Raw genomic sequence first — 18753 nt, forward strand, 5'->3', positions numbered from 1 at the left:
TTTCTGGTTTTGGGGGGTTCTTTTTTGGGTTTGTCGTTTGGTGTTTTGCTGTTGGTTTGGGTTTTTGTTTTGGTTTTACTTGTTAATAACTACGTTTCCCATCATCAGACTATGGATACAACTACCTGCTGATAGAGCTACTCCAGGGAAGATGTTTTCTTCAGAAGAAATCAAGAAAAAATAGAAGATCTTTGTTCCATTTAGTGACAGAGCAGAAGCAGCAGCAGCAAGGAGGCTGCAGCTTGAGTTGTGCACCTCAGGTAACTGCAGTGCCAGCCGTGGGAGACGGGGCTCACGTTTGTGTGTTGCACAATTCTGGCCAGGCAAAAGTTGAATATTTTCCAAGGCAGGTTCTTCCCAGCTGCAGAGGGCAACGAGAATGGGAGCAAAAGCTACACGGCAGATTCGCTGTCTGATTCTGTCCTTAGCAGCTTGTTACCCACAACTGACAAATAGGCAAAGGACATTCCCTCTCACTTTGGGCAATGTCTTGTTATGTTTCCTAGGCTTGCTCAATTAAATAAAAAGTAATTAAATCTTGAAGGGCTGCAGCAGCGTGGTGGTGTGGAGCAAGCGCACGTGCGTTTTTATATGCACGTAATTATATATCCCCTTGGTTTGCAACATGTGAAATCTCAGCTTCTTGGATTTCTTTTTCTATTTTATCTGTCAGACCAAATGCCGAGCAGACTGTGAACCATTTCCCCATCTTTTTTTAAATCTTAATGTGGAGAATTTTTATTTCTGTTGGTAGAGAGCCTTTCATGTAGCCCCATAGCCTGTCTGATCTCCTTATTGAGGCCGGAACGCAGCAGAGATTTGTTTCTCAGCTACTTGTACTTTTCCAGATTTAAGTTTACCATGAATGTAAATCATCCTGATAACATAAAGCATGGACACAGAAGCTGTAATTAACACGAAGAATTAAACAAGGACCAGTGAAAGACAGCAGAGAGGATCAGAGGAGGCCCATCTAATGCTTTTCAGCTTCCCTGAGAATTAAAGGCCAATTAATTAAATTAAAACAGTGATACTGAGCTGTTCTAATTCCTTTCTGAGCTGCCAGCATGTGAGGAAAGCAAGTGGGGAGAAGGAGGTTGAGACACACGGGTTGGGTTGAGGGGGGTGTCCTGTCCCCCGCCTGCGGGGTCCGAATGTCTCTGAATTTCTCTCCATTTCTGGAGGCACTTGCAGGACGCAGCTGTTCGGGTAACGGCAGCTCCGCCTCACCCTCAGGGTCCACAGGGCCGGTTACAACCTGGGTTTTCATGCTTGCTGCAAAATCAGTAGATTTAACACCCTTCCTTATTGCCTTAAATACAAATAAGATATGTAATTGTGTCTTCAAACTGTTTTATGTCTTGCTATCCATTATAATGGCCCATGTGTCGTTTGCTGTGAGAGAAGAGCCATTGTAGCAGCAGGAGGTGAAGCGTTTTCTGTCGGTATCAGCCGGTAAAACAGATGCATGTGAACTCGTCAATGTTTATTAATGTTTATTAGCGGAGTCTGTGCTTAAACATACCTGCTGGATTTTTACTGTGAGTGTAAACCTTGAGTTTGTGTGTGACCTTGAACTTCACAGCGAGATCTGGAATGTGAGTAGGACTGGGTCTGTCTGGGGTGGTCAATATACAGCCCTGTCCCACAGGCAGCTTTGGAGCTGGTGGCACAGCTGAGTGCATTCGGCCTGGTCTGGGGCCAAAGTACAACTTGGGATGTTTTGCCTCAAGGAAATATTACTCTATTTTTTTATTTTTTAATATTAACAACTGGATCTGGCCACGGTTAAACGGGGTGAGATGGTGTCACCTTATTCCGCAGCCCGTCTGTGGGGGAAGCGGGGGCAGCCGGAGCGGTTCTGCCTGTCCCCCGGGGGTGGTGACCGCAGCACAGCATCTTCAGCAGGCAGCTCTGGAACTGGAAAGGGAAGAGACAGGGTACGTGTTGTGGAAGGAACCTGGTGTCTGCCTCGAGACTTGGAGACAGAGGCTGCGGGTGGGTGCTCGGTGTATTTTGGGTGAGATCTGTATTAATTCCCAGCCCAACTCTTCCCAGATCCTGGCAGTTTATTGACAATAAACATTTCATTTTGTGTGTTCAATGGAGAGTTTGTGATCTAAAATTAAGTTGCCTGACCCCATAAAATCCTGGAAGCAGAAAATGAGCTCTTGTTTGGTCTTGGAGGCTGCTCCCTCCCTTTCCATTTTATTCCCCAAAACCCTGCTGCTTATACAGCAACTCCCAGATCAAACCTGCATCTAAACTTCCAGATAGGATAGATGGTTCCTCCATGATGTATGAGGCCATTAAGTTGTTCTGCAAAGCCCCAGTGAAGCTGTGGTTTCATTACCTACTGGCTTTCCCTCTCACCTGTTTGTTCATGAAGACGTAGATGATGGGATTGTAAACTGTGGCGGTCTTGGAGAAGTAGGAGGGCAGGGATGCGAGAGCCGGCTGGATGGCAATGTCTTTGTTGGTGGCCACCACCAGCGCAAAGGTGGTGTAGGGCAGCCAGCAGATGAGGAAAGCCATGACCATCGCGACCACCATCCGCGTCACCTGCCGCTCCGCCTGCTGCGTCGTGTCCGACTCCTGCTGCTGTGCTGCAGCCTGCGGGGAGTTTTGAAGAGGGAGAGATCCCTTCTTAACGACTTCCAACAGCATTTCCATCCCTCAGGTGCCCCAACAGCAGTGCCAGGAGATGTCAGCACTATCAACTGTCAGAAAAGTGGCCATGAGGCTCTTCATCCCGATGGAGATATGCCTTGCCAGCATTTTGAGAGCAGAAAACCATGAACTCACCCGTACTTGTCGTACTTACCGCTCGCAGGGTCATCAGCAGGTTGGCGTAGGAGAAGAGGATCAGGCTGAGGGGCATCACAAAGCAGGTGACGAACAAGGTCAAGATGTAGCTGTTGTTGTTGCTGCCACCCGTGTACCAGTTGGGCCCGCAAGAGGTTCTCAGACCTGAAACAAGTAAACTGTGAAACAAACCTAAAGCTATGAGCTTGATAACAGCCAGAGTAGCTCATGGCTCCGATGTCCACCAGACACATCAGAACGGCTGCAGCGTGTCCTGCAGTGAGAAACTTCAGAGGAACAACCTCCAAGAGAGGATTATTGACTGAGCATGCAGGTGTTAACATTTTAAATACCAGACTAGCTGCTCTCCAACCACCCTGCCCTTGCAAATGACACACGAGAAGCAGCTGTGGAGTTGAGCTCATATCTGAAGCACATCTCCCCACCTTCAGGCACATAGCTGCTCCAGCCCAGGAGCGGTGGGGTCGTCCAGAGCAGGGACCAGACCCACGTGAAGGCGCAGCCGGTGACGGCGTGACGGTGCTGGAACCGAAAGTCTCCCAGGGGTCTGCAGACCACGACGTACCGCTCCAAGGCCAGGATGGCCAGGGACCACAGCCCCACGATGCCTGGGGAGAGGAGGAGGTTGGTGTCTGAGGGACAGCCTGGGCTTGGGCCCTGCAGACAGTGAGTAAGAGCTGCTGAAGTAAATGTAACGAGGGTCAGGTGTTTTTCTTAAAGCAGGAAGAGCTGGGAGGATATTTGGCCCTTGAAAATGAAGCTGGCAATGGTGTGTCTGGGATGCATTGTGGTTCTGACCATGGTTTCTGCCCTGGAGTGTGTTCAGTGAAAGGTTTTGTGCAGCATTTCATGTTTCTGGTCCACATGGGAACATCTGTGTGCTGACACAGCACCCGCAAAGCACATCCCAAGCAAGGACAATGATGCGTCCAGTGATATTTCTCCCTATGGAGACCAAGATGGAGTGTGTGGTGACCTGGTGTCAGCCAGCTGCCTACTCAAGCCCTCATGCTAAAGAACAGCTGCAGGACACGAGTTCTATGTCACAAGACAGCATTGCATTTAGAAGAAGCCGCGAGTTGATGAAACATTCCCCAAAGCCTCTTTGCTAAACGCAACGGCACCAACCAAAGACCAAGACAGGTCTCCCGGGTCATGTCCTTACCTGTCAGGGACACCATGAAGCCCTCCAGCTCGCACAGCCGCTTGCCGAACACAAAGAAGCCGTTGATGTTGTTGGAGAAGCTGACGGAGCTGCCGCAGAGCGTCACCAGCAGGTCGGCCACGGCCAGGTTCACCAGGATGTAGTTCAAGGGCGACCGCAGCTTCTTGTACCTGATGGAAACCACGATGACCAAGCCGTTCACAACCGAGGCGGAGATCACCACGATGCCCATCAGCACGGCCACTGACAGGTACATCCCCCGCGGGGCCTGGTGGGGCCACTGGGGGCCATCGAAAGGCCCCGGGGTGCTGGTGTGCGGGGGCTCCTGGGGGCTGTTGGTGGGGTCCATGGCGAGCTGGAGAACCAGAGCCCCTTCAGGGGACCGTCCCCAAAGAAAAACCTCTTTTATAAAGCTGGAGGGGCTGACGTGACCCAGAGGAGCTTTGCATTAAACTACCTTAAGCTTTTTGTTTAATCTGAAAGGTTTGTCCTCCTGCCCCCCTGCTTTTTATAATCAGCTCTTTATTCTGGAGGGGATAAAGAGTGACTTTAAAAAAATATATCTGAACGGTGCATCATTTAATTAAGTAAATAGGGGGTTTTTTGCCCCCCTGCTTCCCCCATAAGTGTGGCTGGTCCCATCTCGTTCAGCTGCGCTGGTTCTAAATGTGCTCGATAAATGGCTATTAAATATAGCAATGGTATTAATACATCGATTAATATATTATAGATAGTAAATATAACATAAAATATAGAAAATACATTTTATTTTATTTATAATATTCTATAGAATAATTGATGTGTGTATATACATGTGTACATGTGTATTGTTAGGGAATAGATTCTAGGTGGAGAGAGCACACAAGAAAGAGTATGAGAGAGCATGTTACCTGTATCTGTAACTAATTCACACATATCTGTGATACAATATATGCTACACAGATGCCATGTAATATCTACTTATGTAATCTAGTATATAAAAATATTTTGTATACCTATGTATGCATATTAAATTACATAAAGACATTCTTGTACTATATATACCATATACAAATATTATATATTATAGTATAAAAGAGTTACTATACACACCCATGTGTGTGCAATTAATTGTAGCTGCCTGTATCTGTACCTTGCTCTATAATGTATACACTCATATATATTTATATATCATATTTGATATATACATATTTTAAGTTGTATATAGTATACACTTATTTAATACAAACATTTATATACATGTGATTGTATTTTTATCTATAATATCATCATATATACAGTGTGTATATATATAAATACATACACAGGCATATTTATCTTTGTATCTGTCTGCACAAAGATGTGTATTTTTATATACTCGCATAAATATATAGCATATGAGGGCATGTATCTAGAAATATCTGCCTACATATATTTATTATATAAAGGTGATACTTAAAATTTTTATTATACATATATGAACAGATATACTAATTACAGTATTACAATAAATAAAATATAAGTTATAGAAGTGAATGTGTAGCTATACATATACGTGTGTGTAGAGAGTTACATCTACAGCACATGTATATATACAGCATATATTATAGTATATATTTAACATGTATTTCTAGATTATATAATATAGCCTGCGTAAATATTTTATACATATATATATATATATATATATATGAATTATATAAAATATTTAGATATGTAATGCTGTCCTGGTTGCGGTTGGGATAGAATTGTCTCCCTGTAGCTGGTGAGGGGCTTGGGGATTGGTGAGGGAATGGCTGTGTGTGTGGAGTTTAACTGCCTGCTCAACTACAACATAGATCATATAAAACATAATGCAAGAATTGCATTTATATACTTATAAATGCATATCTATTTATGATGCTCGTCTGGCTCCCACACCTCGTCAGTGGGTCCAAGTGGCACAGAGATGCCCTGCCTTTAATGTTTGAAAATGTACAGACTCAGGCATATAATTAATTAACTCGGTCACATATACATGTGCACATATGCATGTATATGTGTGAGTATCCATCTACCTATAGTGTGTGTATACAGATGTATATTTGTGTCGCTGTAGGGAGATTATATCTATATATAGATATATACAGGGGTGAGTGTGTGTGTGTGTATATATATATATATATATATATATACACACACCTATATCTATCTACATATACACGCCTATATATATATATATATACACACACACACCCCTACATATATCTATATATTTATATCTATATCTATACATAGATAGAGGTAGGATCGTGTGTGTATACATATATATATATATACACACACACATATATATCTCTCTATATATCTATATCTATATATATATAGGGGAGTGTGTATATACGTGTGTGTGTGTGTATGTATACATACAGATGTATATATACATATGTATATAGGTCTGTGTGTGTGTATATATATGTGTATATATATGTATACATATATATGTACATTTATGTATATATATATATACAGGTGTGTGTGTCTATATATATATATATATAGACACAAACAGAGGTGTGTCTATATATATATATATATATATGGGTGTGTATATATAAAATGTTTGTGTGTAAAGTGTGTCTGTATCTATATATCTGTCTATGAGGGAAGCTCAGTTTGGGCCATATTTGCAGGTATTTGGGCCGAGGGCAGGGAAGTGCCACATCTGCCCAGCCCATCTTCATGTGCTGCTGGAACCTGAAGCTCCGGTGTCCCCCCGGCCAGGACCAGGGGCGGGTTTTTGATTTCAGTGCAGCCAAGCGGTGCTAACGAAGTGAATTAACACCATCGGGGCTCCCAGGGGAGCGCGAATCACCTTCAGCGCCAGTGAGCAGCCCGGCTGCTCCCACTGAGCGTGAACCTCTGAAAATGCACATTCGATCAATCCAAAATGATTGAAACAATATACATTAACCAGCAGAGCTGGAGCAGCCGCGGGGGCACCTCAGCTCACGGCCCAGCACAGGGACGTCTCTGCACCCTCGCCATGGGGAGGATGCTCGAGTGTCCGACATGTCAAGAATCCAGGTAGAGGTGGCGCTGACCCACCCACAGGAGCCTTGAGTAAGGCAACATTAATGGAAACTTCAGGAAAAAAGAGATTTATTTTATTTTATTATTTTATTTTTAGTCCTTCCTTGAATAGTCTCCCTCCCAGCCCCCAGCGAGGCAGAGCGGGTCCCCACATAAACTAGGAGACGTGGAGCCCCTGCCGTTAGGGGTTGTTTCGGTTTTGGTGTTTGTTTTATTTTGCAGCAAGAGATTTTAAGTGGCGAACAGAGCCGAGCAGCACCCAGTGCTCTGGTTTAAACCCCACCTCCCCAACCATCGCCCGGCCCCAGCTCTTCATCCCATGTCTCTGGGTCACTTGATGCTCTGGTTGAGACGCAAGGAGATCGAAAGGATGCACTTTTTTTCCCCTTTTTATTTGGGGTTCTCATTATAAATATTAACAAATCTGACAAAAAGTACACAGATAGATAATACTTAAATACAAAAAGTCTTTTAGGATGCAGGTAAGGGCAGTTTCTGCAGCCTTCACATGGTAGCAAAACATCGGTATCAAACATTTCACGAGGCCACCACTCTGCATGCAGCTGGGATGGATGGACAGACGGACCATCTGCTTAGAAAAGACTGGGATACAAAGTGAAGGAACCCCCCACACAAACAATGTCCTATTCCTCAGGCATAAACCAGGTTTATGGCAAAATGTGCTGAAACAAGTGATGGATTAAAAGTAACTTTGCAAGAAAAGGGAGGCACAGGAGACCCAGTGCCCCCATAGCTCTCCTGGAAGCTCAGACCTAAACCAGGTTTTAAGGTGCTGGACCAGTGATAAGAGAGAGAAAATTATCAGGAACATCCTACATGACACGCTGCCGGCATTCAAATAAAATCCATGCATATCTGTAGAATGCATTACAAATATCAAGTTATTAAAAAAGACCCTATGAATGTTGTTTTATTATTTCCCCCCTCCCCATATCAAACAAGGTGTAACACGATCGTCACTTCAAAAAGTAAACGTAGGTTTCCAGAGACCCAATTGCTTTCCAAAAAGAAACCCAAAACCAAACCAGAAGTTGGCAACATACACGCACACACACACACACACACAGAGTTACAGGGCTCAGAAGCTGGAGGTAATTCAGACCGAACAGCAGCTCTTCCTAAGAAAACATGGTTTAAAGGCTTCAAAAATTTCTGGCAAGATGTAGCAGTTAACAGATATTTTAGCTCATCCCACTGGGCATTGGCTCTTGCCGACCACGTCGTGTGTGCACAAGAGGTGGCGCCCGGTGGGATGAGGATGCAGAAACCAACCGTGATGGAGGATGAGAACACAAATTCTTATAATTAAATTATATTATATTGTTATACTATTACCGTGCTGTACGCAAAAAAATTGTTTTGGATGCTGTTTGAGGCAGAAAATGGATCAACCCGACGGCCACGCTGCAGCTGAGCATCTGCAAGTGCGATGCTGGTTTGGCCCCCAGTGATTTTAAGTAATGGCATGAAATGGAAAAGGATGAATAAAGGAAAAGTGCTACAAAAATTTAGCCTTAAGTCGTCTTTGCTGAAAAAAATACCTGTGCCGAAGCCTGGGTTTACTGGGAGAGCAGTTGACGTGAGGCTTCGCTGCTTGGTCAGTGACTTTGCTCAGCTTTTTGTTTTGTCCCAAACTTCTGCACACGGGGACCGTGAGAGGGAAGCCGTGGTCTGCAGAGCCCTGCCAGCTTGCTGGCTAAATCACGCGGGCTATCGGAGAGGACGAGCACAACATCCCTGGAAGAAAAGCAAACAGTCTTCCGAGGTGATCAGGGGACACAATCATTCAGACAGAGGAGCTTTAAATGCATAAAAGACTGTTTAGGCCCAAAACCACAGAGACTGACAAACCACCAGAAATATGACACAATCGCCTTGAGAAAATAGTTCCGGGTTTTAGTGACGCCTTTTGCTCATATTAGATACGCAAACAGAGGCGGACGCATTCATTTTTGTCACTGAATTGCAAGGCAGCAAGAAGGTAATTCAGTAGAGCGAAGAGTCGGGAGAGGAGCCGGAGCCGCAGTGCATGCAGGCGTGTGGTGTCTGTGTGCGTGAGCACACGCACGTGTGTGTGTGTGTGTGTGCACACTCGTGAGTGTGTGTGTGAGTGTGTCAGGGTGCAAAGAGGCGTTTTGGAAAAGCCTTAGGGGCCGGGACCTGCCGAGCAGAGCAAACGGCCGCTGCCGCGTTCCCTGGCAGGGTGTCCCCGCCGCCGGGCCGTGGTGCGGGGTGTCCCGCTCTCCCGGCACCGCGAGCCCCCGCACCCAAAGCCGGAGCCGAGAGGAGTCCAAGGCCGCGGGCGGCAGAGCGGTGCCCGAGGGAGCAGCCCCGCGGGGCTCAGTCGCTCAGCACGGCCCCCGGCAGCTCGTTCGTTAGCGTGTGCCAGCGCTCGATTTTCTTGTCCTTGTTTTTCAGGCAGTCGAACCAGTGCTTCAGCCGCTCGCCCTTGGCGTTAATTCCTAACACGACTCCACCTGGAGAGAGACAGAGAGAGGGTGAGGTGGGGGTGAACAGTGGCCCTGCAGGGGAAGCTGAGGGATGCTGGAGGGAGCCACACCATGCAGCCTCTGTCACAGCATCTGTTGCCATGACCTGATGTGGCACACGGGCGATCACAGCCCAGTTTTCCCAGCCCGTCCCGGCTGCAGTGTGGGATCTGCCCCGGGCAGCTTGTTCCTGTGCCAAGGGCTGGATGCTCATTGCGATCGTAGCGGCTGTCACAGGCACCGGGCACTTGTTGGCAATAAATCACAGTGACCAGTAACAAAATCACAACAAGCATAGACATCCAACAGAGATAAATGAAACCTCCCCAGTAAACCTGTTTTTTATTCAGAATAAGAGATCTGAAGACAGAAGGGAAGAGGGAGATCAGGAGAGGGATAAAAGCAAAACAGAAACCCAGCAAAAAGGAATAGGGGGGATGGAAAACAAGCTGGGAGGACAAGGAAGTGCAGAAGAGCAGATGAAAAAAGAAGAGACACAGAAGGTGAAGATAAAACAAAAAAAGAGGCCAAGGAGACCTCGTGGAGTGCCCCACTCACCTATGAAATCATTCGATTTCCCGATATCGTAGTCCCACACTGTGACTTCCAAGGTCTTTTTTGCCAGGTCACCATGCTTGATCTCGTAGCAAAACTCCTGTTGGGAGCAGAGAAAGAGTCAGGACGAACCTGTGCCGGGTTCCTGAGGGGCTCGGGTGTTCATCCTCCTCCTCGGGCTGCTGCCCTTTGCCACCCCCAGGGAACTCAACTCCATCCCGCACCTAATGATTGAGGTTGGGTTTTTATTTTCCTCCGTCTAAGTCCGAGGACTGAGAAAAGACCATGGGCAAGAACCACAACCGGCAAAAACCCACCTCATTGAACTCGGGGTTCAGCGTCTTCTTCTTCACCGCTGTCTTATGCTTTGATTTCTTGTCCTCGTCTGGTTTCAAGTAACTGCAATGAAACCAACACAGCAGGTTCACACACATGTCCCGTTGCCCAGGACCACCTTGCACCCCAGTGCGGGCGGGGACACCTGCAGGACCAACTCCTGAGTGGGGCTGAGGTGGGTGCTGAGCCCCTGACCTGCAGCTTCCCTCCCCTGCCAAAACGCATTTCCCCACGTTGGCACCAGCCGAGTCGCCGGCTGCCAGCAGGGAGCACGGATTATCCCAGCTCCAGTCCCTAGGGGACACTGGCACCGCACACATGCACCCAGCTCCCGAAATCAATCCCTGCCAGCCCAGAACCAGCCCAGACTGGGACCAGTGTGCTCATCCAGAGCTTTGCCAGGAGACAGAAACCGCAGGCAGGTGTGTGAGGGGGAGCAGGAGCAAGTGCAGCGGCCGCAGCTCCGTACCCGGCTGTTTCCTACCGATGCTTTGCAGCAGCAGGGCTGGAAAGCAACTGAGGTTAAAGTGCCTGTGAGCAGAGAGAGCACCCGAAATCTGGGCCAGGCCAAAGTCAACCCATCATCATTTCATCTGGGTGCTGCTCCTTTAAACATCAGTTCTGCTTCTTTGTTACACTTTCCAGATCCTGCTCATAATTAAAAAATTAGGGCTTGTACCGCAAGAAGCATCACTTGTCTATCTGCTCTGATTCAAGCCCTGCAGATACAATTTACTGCAGAGTGCACAAAGGCACCTACAAAACGACTGTGCACAACAAAGGGAACTATGTTACTGGGGACTGAGCCTCCCATGAGCATTTAAAAAAAGCAAGAGTGGCTTTTTATGCAAACACCTCCACTCCAAAAGAACAATTAACTAGGAAGGTAAAATTGTGCTGCTGATAAACTCCATTTCTGGCCTCCCAGGTGCAGTTTATCCCAGTAGATCTGCCTTAACAAATACCATCCCTGAAAGTGGCAAAGTTTTGGCCAGCGCGCTGGGGACAGGGACGCGGGGTGTGTGGGGTGCGGGTCTGCCAGCCCCTCCTCGCCAAGTCCCCTGCTCTGCAGAGAGCAAGTGAAAAATGCTGTCCCCCCAAAAACCAAGCCAGGAGCTGCAGCGGCACAGGGCCCAGCGCCAGCAAACCATCACCTACAGCCCCAAACAGCCCTTGGGTGCCACCAACTGCCCTGGATCACTTGGCTGAGGGCACGTCACAGCGGCCCATTACAGCGATTTTAATGGCTTTTTTATTTTCTTCTCTAAATAAGGAAGGTGCTCCCAGTCATTTACACTGGAAAGCATCAGCGGGACCTGCAGATGTGCCCTCAGCTCTGTTAACCAGGCCCCCGAGCCACCAGAGCCATGGGTTGCAATTAAACTGCTGTCTGGCCTAATTACACGCATGTTGTAATTAGAGCCTTTCCAAAGTGCGGGTGGTGGCCCTGCCGCTGGGCTGGGAGCCTCTTCTCCCTCAGGACCTGGGGAAAGGAGCAATTAATTGCCCGTCCCCAGCAGGGGGGTGCCTGTACCCCAGTGCCACCAGCGGGAGGACCAGACCTGACCCAGTAGCCACCCGCATGCCGCAGGGGCAGCGCTGGGTTTGACGAGCGAAAAGTCCAGGGGTATCACTGGGAAGGAAAGTGAAGGCTCCCGCAGGTGCTGAGCGCAGCCCAGGACCGCTGGGCACAGATACTGTCCTGCTCAGGGCATCCCTGTCCCCACACTGACAAATGAGACCCACCAACCACTGGGTCGCCACCAGCAAAACGCGACTGTACCCATCTGCTTCACACCACCAGTTCTGACCCGGGGCCATGTCCCTGACACAGACCCTCTCCCAGGGCAGGGTGGTGGCTGCGGGTGGTGCTGAGCCCGGCAGCGGGTCACCACGGTCACCCAACCGCTGCCAAACTGGCAGGGACGATGGGCTGTGCCAGCACGGCCACACGTCACGGGACAGATGCTGCATCCGCCTTACTTTGAAGTGCAGTAACATAATCACCAGGGAATAATATCCTTGCAGGCGAACGCAAGCTGCTGCCGTGGTGCCTTCATTTGCATCTCATAATGAGACCAATTAATTTCCATTGTGGGGAGAGGTGAGTGGGGCAGCACGAGGGCCGGCGCGGAGCAGCACTCACGTTTTGACGTAGGGGTCGGAGTAGCCGTTGGCGTCCATGGCGGCCAGATGGGCGCAGCGGATGATGCCCACCAGCAGCCCCTGCTTCTGCGAGCTGTACTTGAGGGAGATGAGGATCCGGCCACGCTCCTCCAGTGACTTGTCTTCTGTTTTATCTATCTGGGGGAGGAAACGCAACCAGTCCGGGGGCTGCTCCGGGACACAGCCCCAGCTGTGGATGCTCTCCCCATCCCCAGTCACGGCTGAGGGGTCAAACCACACCACGTTCCCATGTGCCGCAGGGTCCATGGGTCCATGGCAGGGGATGCTGCTCAGAACCCCCCACTCACCGGCAGCTGCTTCTCCAGGCAGATGTTGAAGTTTTTGGTCTGGTTGGGCTTCAGCTTCTTCAGTGGGATCCGCGTCTCCCCGATGAACTCGTTGTGGCGGAACTTGTCCTCGTCGCAGACTGAGATCCTGCAAAAAGCACAGGGTGAGCGGAGCTGCTGCGGAGAGGGGAGGTGATGGAATGAGGGACCAGTCACACTGCAGGTCCCCAGAGCGAGGGGACACCTCGAGACCCCCCCAGCCACCTGTCCTGCTCATACCCCATCCTGGCCAGGGTGGCTGTCACCCCCTGGGGACCAGGCCCCCTCTGGGAAGATGCTCCTGAGCCCCGAGCAGCAGCGCAGTGCTGCAGTGTCTGCATCCAGTGCACTCACCAGCCCAGGCACTGTTGGAAAAGCAACCTGGGGCCTCAAGCATCCTAATGGCTCTTCCATTAAAACAACAAAGTCATCAGTGACGGAAGCAAAACTATTCTGAGCTGCTGCCGGCCCAGCTGCATCCTGCCCAGCCGAGGCAGCTCTTCCTACACCTGGTCTCCAATGGCACAACTTGGGGGAACGTGCCTCCGCCCAGGGCTCCCTCCTCACCCACCCAAAGGCTTTGGGCACTTTTCTGTGTGTCCCCCAGCGCTGGGGACCTGGCTGTGTGGTCTGGGACACCGAGGGGTCCGCCACCTCCCCTCCCACCACACAGACAAGACCGGGAGGGATTTGCAGACCCAGCCCACATGAAGCTCTCCCAGCCCTGGCCGGGGTCCTGCGTGGGGCCAGGGCAGGGATGCGCCCTGTGATGGCAGCTGAGGGCAGTAACGGTGATGCCAAGAGAAGGCTGTTATCGGTGCAAGAGCTATAAATGCCTTTTCCTGAGCTGGAAGCTTGTGAGTCATTTCTTTGCCGCTTCCCAGCCAGCTCTGGGCACCAGGAGAGACAACAGAAGAGGGAAGTTAGAGCTTGCAGGGAGCCTTTGCTCGCAGGTCCCAAAATCCCAGCGAGGGGCCAGGAGGGCTCTGGCTGCCTGGTGAGGGACCAGCCGTCCCCCAGCAGCACTGCCTGGAGCTGGGGACAGCCAGACCCTCTTGTCCCGTTCCAAAGGGAGCATCCCGTATACTGTATCCATACCGCAGCCACGCTGGGCTCTCTGTCCATCAAGAAAAGGCGTTTCCCTTCCATTCTCTCCTTTTTTCCCCTCTTTTTACATTTTCCTACAGTAGCTTGTGGTCCTTTTGCTGCTTGATTTTTTCCCTCTCTTTCATCCACTCCCCTCGGTGCCCATTTCTCACAGGTAGCACCTCTGCCTCTGGGGGCCACACTTCACCTTGCCAGGTTTTTGACAAACAGGACCTATTCAGGAGGGGTAATTAAAGTAATTAAACATAAATAGCGTCCTGCAATCCCACCTCAGAGTAACTAATTGCACACCACGCCTCTGGCCTGCGCAGAGCCTGGATGGTTTATCCACGGATGGTTTATCTGTGGGTGGTTTATCCGTGGATGTTTGGCCATCCTCATGCTCACAAGTGAACAAGCAGGTGGTGAGGGAGCCACGGGGATGGCTCATCCACACAGCACAAGGAGCGTCAGGGCTGGGGACTGGCAGAGGAAAGGGGTTCGGAAAAAAATAATACAAGCAGGAAGACCGGGAATGCTGCTTTCCACAAAACCATAGCTGGATGCAGCGTTACTATAGATACCCATGAAAAAAACACCCCACCGCAACAGTAAAATCTTCAAAAAGAATCTGAAATGCAAGTGCAATATTTCCTATTTCTTTTCCTCCTCTCACCTCTTTCTTTTAAAGAACAAAACCAAAAACAGCAGCAGCAGCTCCAGACAAGAGGCGGCGCTTGCCAGGCGTGCACAACCCCGCACCCCCTGCCCCATCTCCCCTCCAGCATCTCTGGCCACTGCCCGTGGATCCCCACGTTCTGTGCCTGTGTGTGTGTGATGCTCAGAGGTGGTTCAGATGCAGAGGTCCGTGTCAGCCCTCCCGGTGCCGCGGGCTGCCCGTGGGTCATCGTCACTGGGATGGGTGTGTAACTGGGCAGGCTGGCACAGCGCAGAGGCAGCGAGCGGGAGTCGGAGGAGCCGGCAGCTCCAGCCCTCCCTTTGGAAACAGGCGTAATGCAATTACACCGGCTTGAATTTTATTACAAGAAATCGATGTGATGGAATTTTTATGCCTTGGGTTAGAAAATCAGCTCCATGACAAACAGCGAGAGATGCCTCTGGCAGCCACATTCACCCACCACCCCGAGCCCTTTAACGCCAACATCCCCCCATCCCTCGTCTCTCTTTATTAAACCAAATCCCTCGAGCTCAGTGTTTGATTTGACAACTCCCAGTGAGGGGTCCTGATCTTTCCGTTAAGGGCTGTGAAAACCACCTTGGAAGAAAACGAAGCAAGTGAGCAATCACCGCTCATTAAACTTATTCCCCCTCCTACTCAGCCCGGGCTCCCGGGTTCCAGCCCTGAGTCACTGCAAGCCCCGCGCCGCTGACTCACGGCTTCTGCTCGTACACGCTGCTCCGGCCCCTTTCCCACCATGGAAAAGGGAAAATGGGGGTCAGCAAGGACCCTCTTACACAACACACACGCACATAATAGTTAGTGGAGCCTGAAGACACATCTCCTGTATCTAAGATCCCCTACGGTCCCTATAGCAACTTGGGAGGCTCTCGATGGGGGAGCAGACTCGCAGGTGATGTCTGCTTGGCTGACGGGCAGAAAACACCTGGCAAGGAAAGGAAAATAGGAAAAGGTGGCGTCCTGGGACTGTCCAGCTCTCCTAAAACCAAAAGGAGGATTCAGTGCTGGGCTCCATCACAAAACACCTCAAAGTCTGAGCACAGAAACCACAGCACGAGGTAGAAGCAGCGAGGAGTGTGCCTGCAGTTCCAGAGCAAACCTCATTCAGCACTGCTGAAGTAAAGCGATTTGGGACCCCAAATCTCTAAGTGTCTGCGGTACGTCTATTAGACCTGATCAAATACTATTTTCTGAATAATATATTTAATGAGTCATGATGTTTGTCAAACACATGATTAAACAAAGAATCCCTGGCATTCGTGGGCTAGCTAAGCATCATATGAATAATGCATCACTTCGCCAATATATCTGGGTATGAATAATTGTATCCAATATCTGGCCAGCTCTGATATTTATTATGAATACAATCTATTTATTGCATATTACACGTATTATTTAAATGTAGGCGATTGTATTCTGCCTATTCCAATTTCCTCTGCAGCATTTCTCTGCCTCCCCCCTGCCTGCACCCTGGCTGCCCACCACCAGGGACCACGGCTGAGCAGCTGCAGCACGGTCATGCTCGAACCATGGATGGGAACGGGGTCTGCAGGGTGGAATTCACCCCTGGTGCTGACAGGGAACCTGTCCCCAAGCCCAGACACCCCATCCCTCTGAGTCCAGCATCTTCCGAGCGGCTCTGAATTTGCTGGTGGGTGTTTTCATTGCGATTAAGGCTTGGGCTAGACTCAAGGATATTTAGCTCAATGAACAGAGGAGACCTTTCAAGATCCTCCCACCTGCTGTGTTTCATGAAATCTGAAGTATCTGGTGTTTTTTTGAGGGGGTTGGTTCATTAACAAAATCCTGCTTGCCAGCACAATTAGCTGGGTTGCCTTCACCTCCGCTTCTCCCTCGGGGTGGCCCTGCCTGGGGAGGTGAACCCCGACAGCTCCTGGGGCTTGGGGCTGTCACAGCAAAGTCACTTGTCCAGCTCAGCCGAGGTTGCAGAGGGACCAGGGGCAGCCTGTTGGGGTACAGCGTGGGGCTGGGTGTCTCAGATCCATCATTCTGCTCTCCAGCAGGCAGCAGATGCTCCATGCCAAAGCTGACCCACCAACCCATGCTGGACACGTCCTACCCAGAGCCCAGGTGGGTTGGGAAGACTTTCAGGTCCTTTTCCAGCTTTTCCGCTGCATCACTCGCTCTCCAGGCAGCGGGGAGGCGAAGGCTGGTGGCGGCTTTGATCTCTGCCATTACTTTTACATTAAAGAGACTTTGCAATCGTGTTCCCTGCCCCTCCATGAATTTCAGCACCAAGGAAGCAGCCAGGGAACGATCACCCCCCAGACCGAGGGGAGCATCACTGATGCTCTTTCAACTACCTGCTGCTGCCTCACGGGAGCCTTGCCTGATTAGCGCAGGGAACGCCAGCGTCCCCGCAGCTTTGAAGTCAGTTTTTTCCTGGCAGAGAAAGAGATATTTTGCCAAGACGATGTGTGGGTGAAGCGAAGAAGCGAAGGCAGGACAATACACACCACAGGAGATGATTCCTGCAAGAAGCGGCACCAGGAGGGCAAAGGTTGCTTGTCACTGGTGTTATGGAGAGGCTCATGAAGGAGAAATAGCACAATCCACAGCAAAACAAAAAGTCACTTGTAGGCCCCAGCTGCCAGGGACCCCAGCCCATCCATCCTTCTTAATATGAACAAAGGTCCCTCCCCGGCCAGGCAGCGACGACACAATTTATCAGGTATCTAAATGAGGAGGCGCGACATCTCCCAGCCTCGCATCCTTCTACCCAATTTAATACCCAGTGTTTGAAAAGAATCCGAACAAGGAATTAAAATAAAAGATGGATTTTTCTACCTTGTGGCTGGTTTGCGAGAAGTCTCATCTCATCTAAACCCGCCTCAGGATAAACAAAATCTCCTTTGCCAATATCTTCAACCATGAAGACGGAGAAAAGAAAACAGGGGGCTGGGGAATTGCTCTTAAGGAAAATGAAGAGCACTTTAATTCTAGGCTCTGGCTCCCCCATGCAAGATATAAAATGGAGCCATGGTGCTCAGAAGGCTTTTTTTAAGGAGAGGAACTCCCTGGGCCATGGGCATGAGTTTGTGTTCCCACATGAAACGCTGCCAGACCCAATGGGCAGAATGGCTGAGTGCAGCCCCTCCAGAGCCCCCAAAAGGTGGGGGGGTCAAGCCCTTCCCCTCCCTGGCACATTCCTGCAAACAGCTCAGCCGAACATCCCTCTACAAACCGATTTCCACGCTTGAAGAGGCTGAAAATTTCAAAGCCCGGAGTGAACAAATAATAAGAAAAAAAATCCACCAATAATAATAATAAACCAGAGGCTTTCCAGTCCGACAAGCCTGCAGCACTTTCAGCATGACTAATACTTTCCATGCGAAATAATAATCCGCGGTGCTAAATTTCTCATCTCTATGCACATTGCAGACAACAGGTAGGTTCTGCCCAAATTCACCTCCGAGCAGCACCTCTTACAAGGCAACTTAGTGTTCTCATCGTGGGGAAAATAATAAACTCCCAGAGTACCTGCAAATAAGGAGGGTCGGATTCCAGCCACGGAGCTGACAGAGCCCTCAGAGCAGGATGCAAAATCCTCCTTTGTTTGACAGCAGATTTTACAGCAAATCCTCCTGCGTAGCAGTCCCAGAGCAGAGCGGGGATGGAGCGACCGAGGCTGCCCCACACCCTCCCCACGCAGGAGCCGGGTCACTCGCTGCCCTCACCCAGGTGTGACGGTGGCCAAGACATGGAAATCTTTGCATCCGCAGGAGTTTGCTCCCCACAAAGCTGCACTTGCAAGCTCGTACGGCCCCATGGCGCCGTCCCTGCTCACCTCCAGCCCCACACAATGCAGCCCAGCCCCTGGGAGATGCTGAACACACAGAGACGGAACCAAACCCAGAGAATACAATACATTCATACAAACTCCCTTAATTCAGTTTGACAATAATTCAGCAATGCCTCAGCTTTCTTAAAAACCTCATCCCCAAAAGGGACTCAGAGCTTTCACTGGGAGGTTTGCTCAGCAAGATGAGACCACAAAGCCTTAATGTGTGC

At 49.7% G+C, this 18753-nt stretch overlaps 2 protein-coding genes across 2 annotated transcripts in view; both read right to left on the reverse strand.

Moving 5' to 3' along the window:
• Positions 1-1788: 1788 nt before the first annotated feature.
• Positions 1789-4340, reverse strand: OPNP (pinopsin). The gene is given in 5 exon segments (NM_001310050.1): positions 1789-1920; positions 2374-2613; positions 2825-2970; positions 3252-3434; positions 3992-4340. Coding segments are annotated over 5 exon segments (1050 nt in total).
• A 3073-nt stretch (positions 4341-7413) lies between these two features.
• Positions 7414-18753, reverse strand: part of DOC2B (double C2 domain beta) — a 30573-nt gene continuing 19233 nt past the window's right edge. The window contains exons 5-9 of the mRNA XM_005511946.3: positions 12918-13044; positions 12590-12747; positions 10425-10506; positions 10111-10207; positions 7414-9540 (exon numbers count right to left, since the gene is read on the reverse strand). Of these exons, the coding sequence (XP_005512003.1) occupies positions 9404-9540; positions 10111-10207; positions 10425-10506; positions 12590-12747; positions 12918-13044 (601 nt within the window). The 3' untranslated portion in view covers positions 7414-9403. The remainder of the gene's footprint in view (positions 9541-10110; positions 10208-10424; positions 10507-12589; positions 12748-12917; positions 13045-18753) is intronic.

This window comes from Columba livia, chromosome 20 (assembly GCF_036013475.1).
Source record: "Columba livia isolate bColLiv1 breed racing homer chromosome 20, bColLiv1.pat.W.v2, whole genome shotgun sequence".
Taxonomy (NCBI): Eukaryota; Metazoa; Chordata; class Aves; order Columbiformes; family Columbidae; genus Columba; species Columba livia.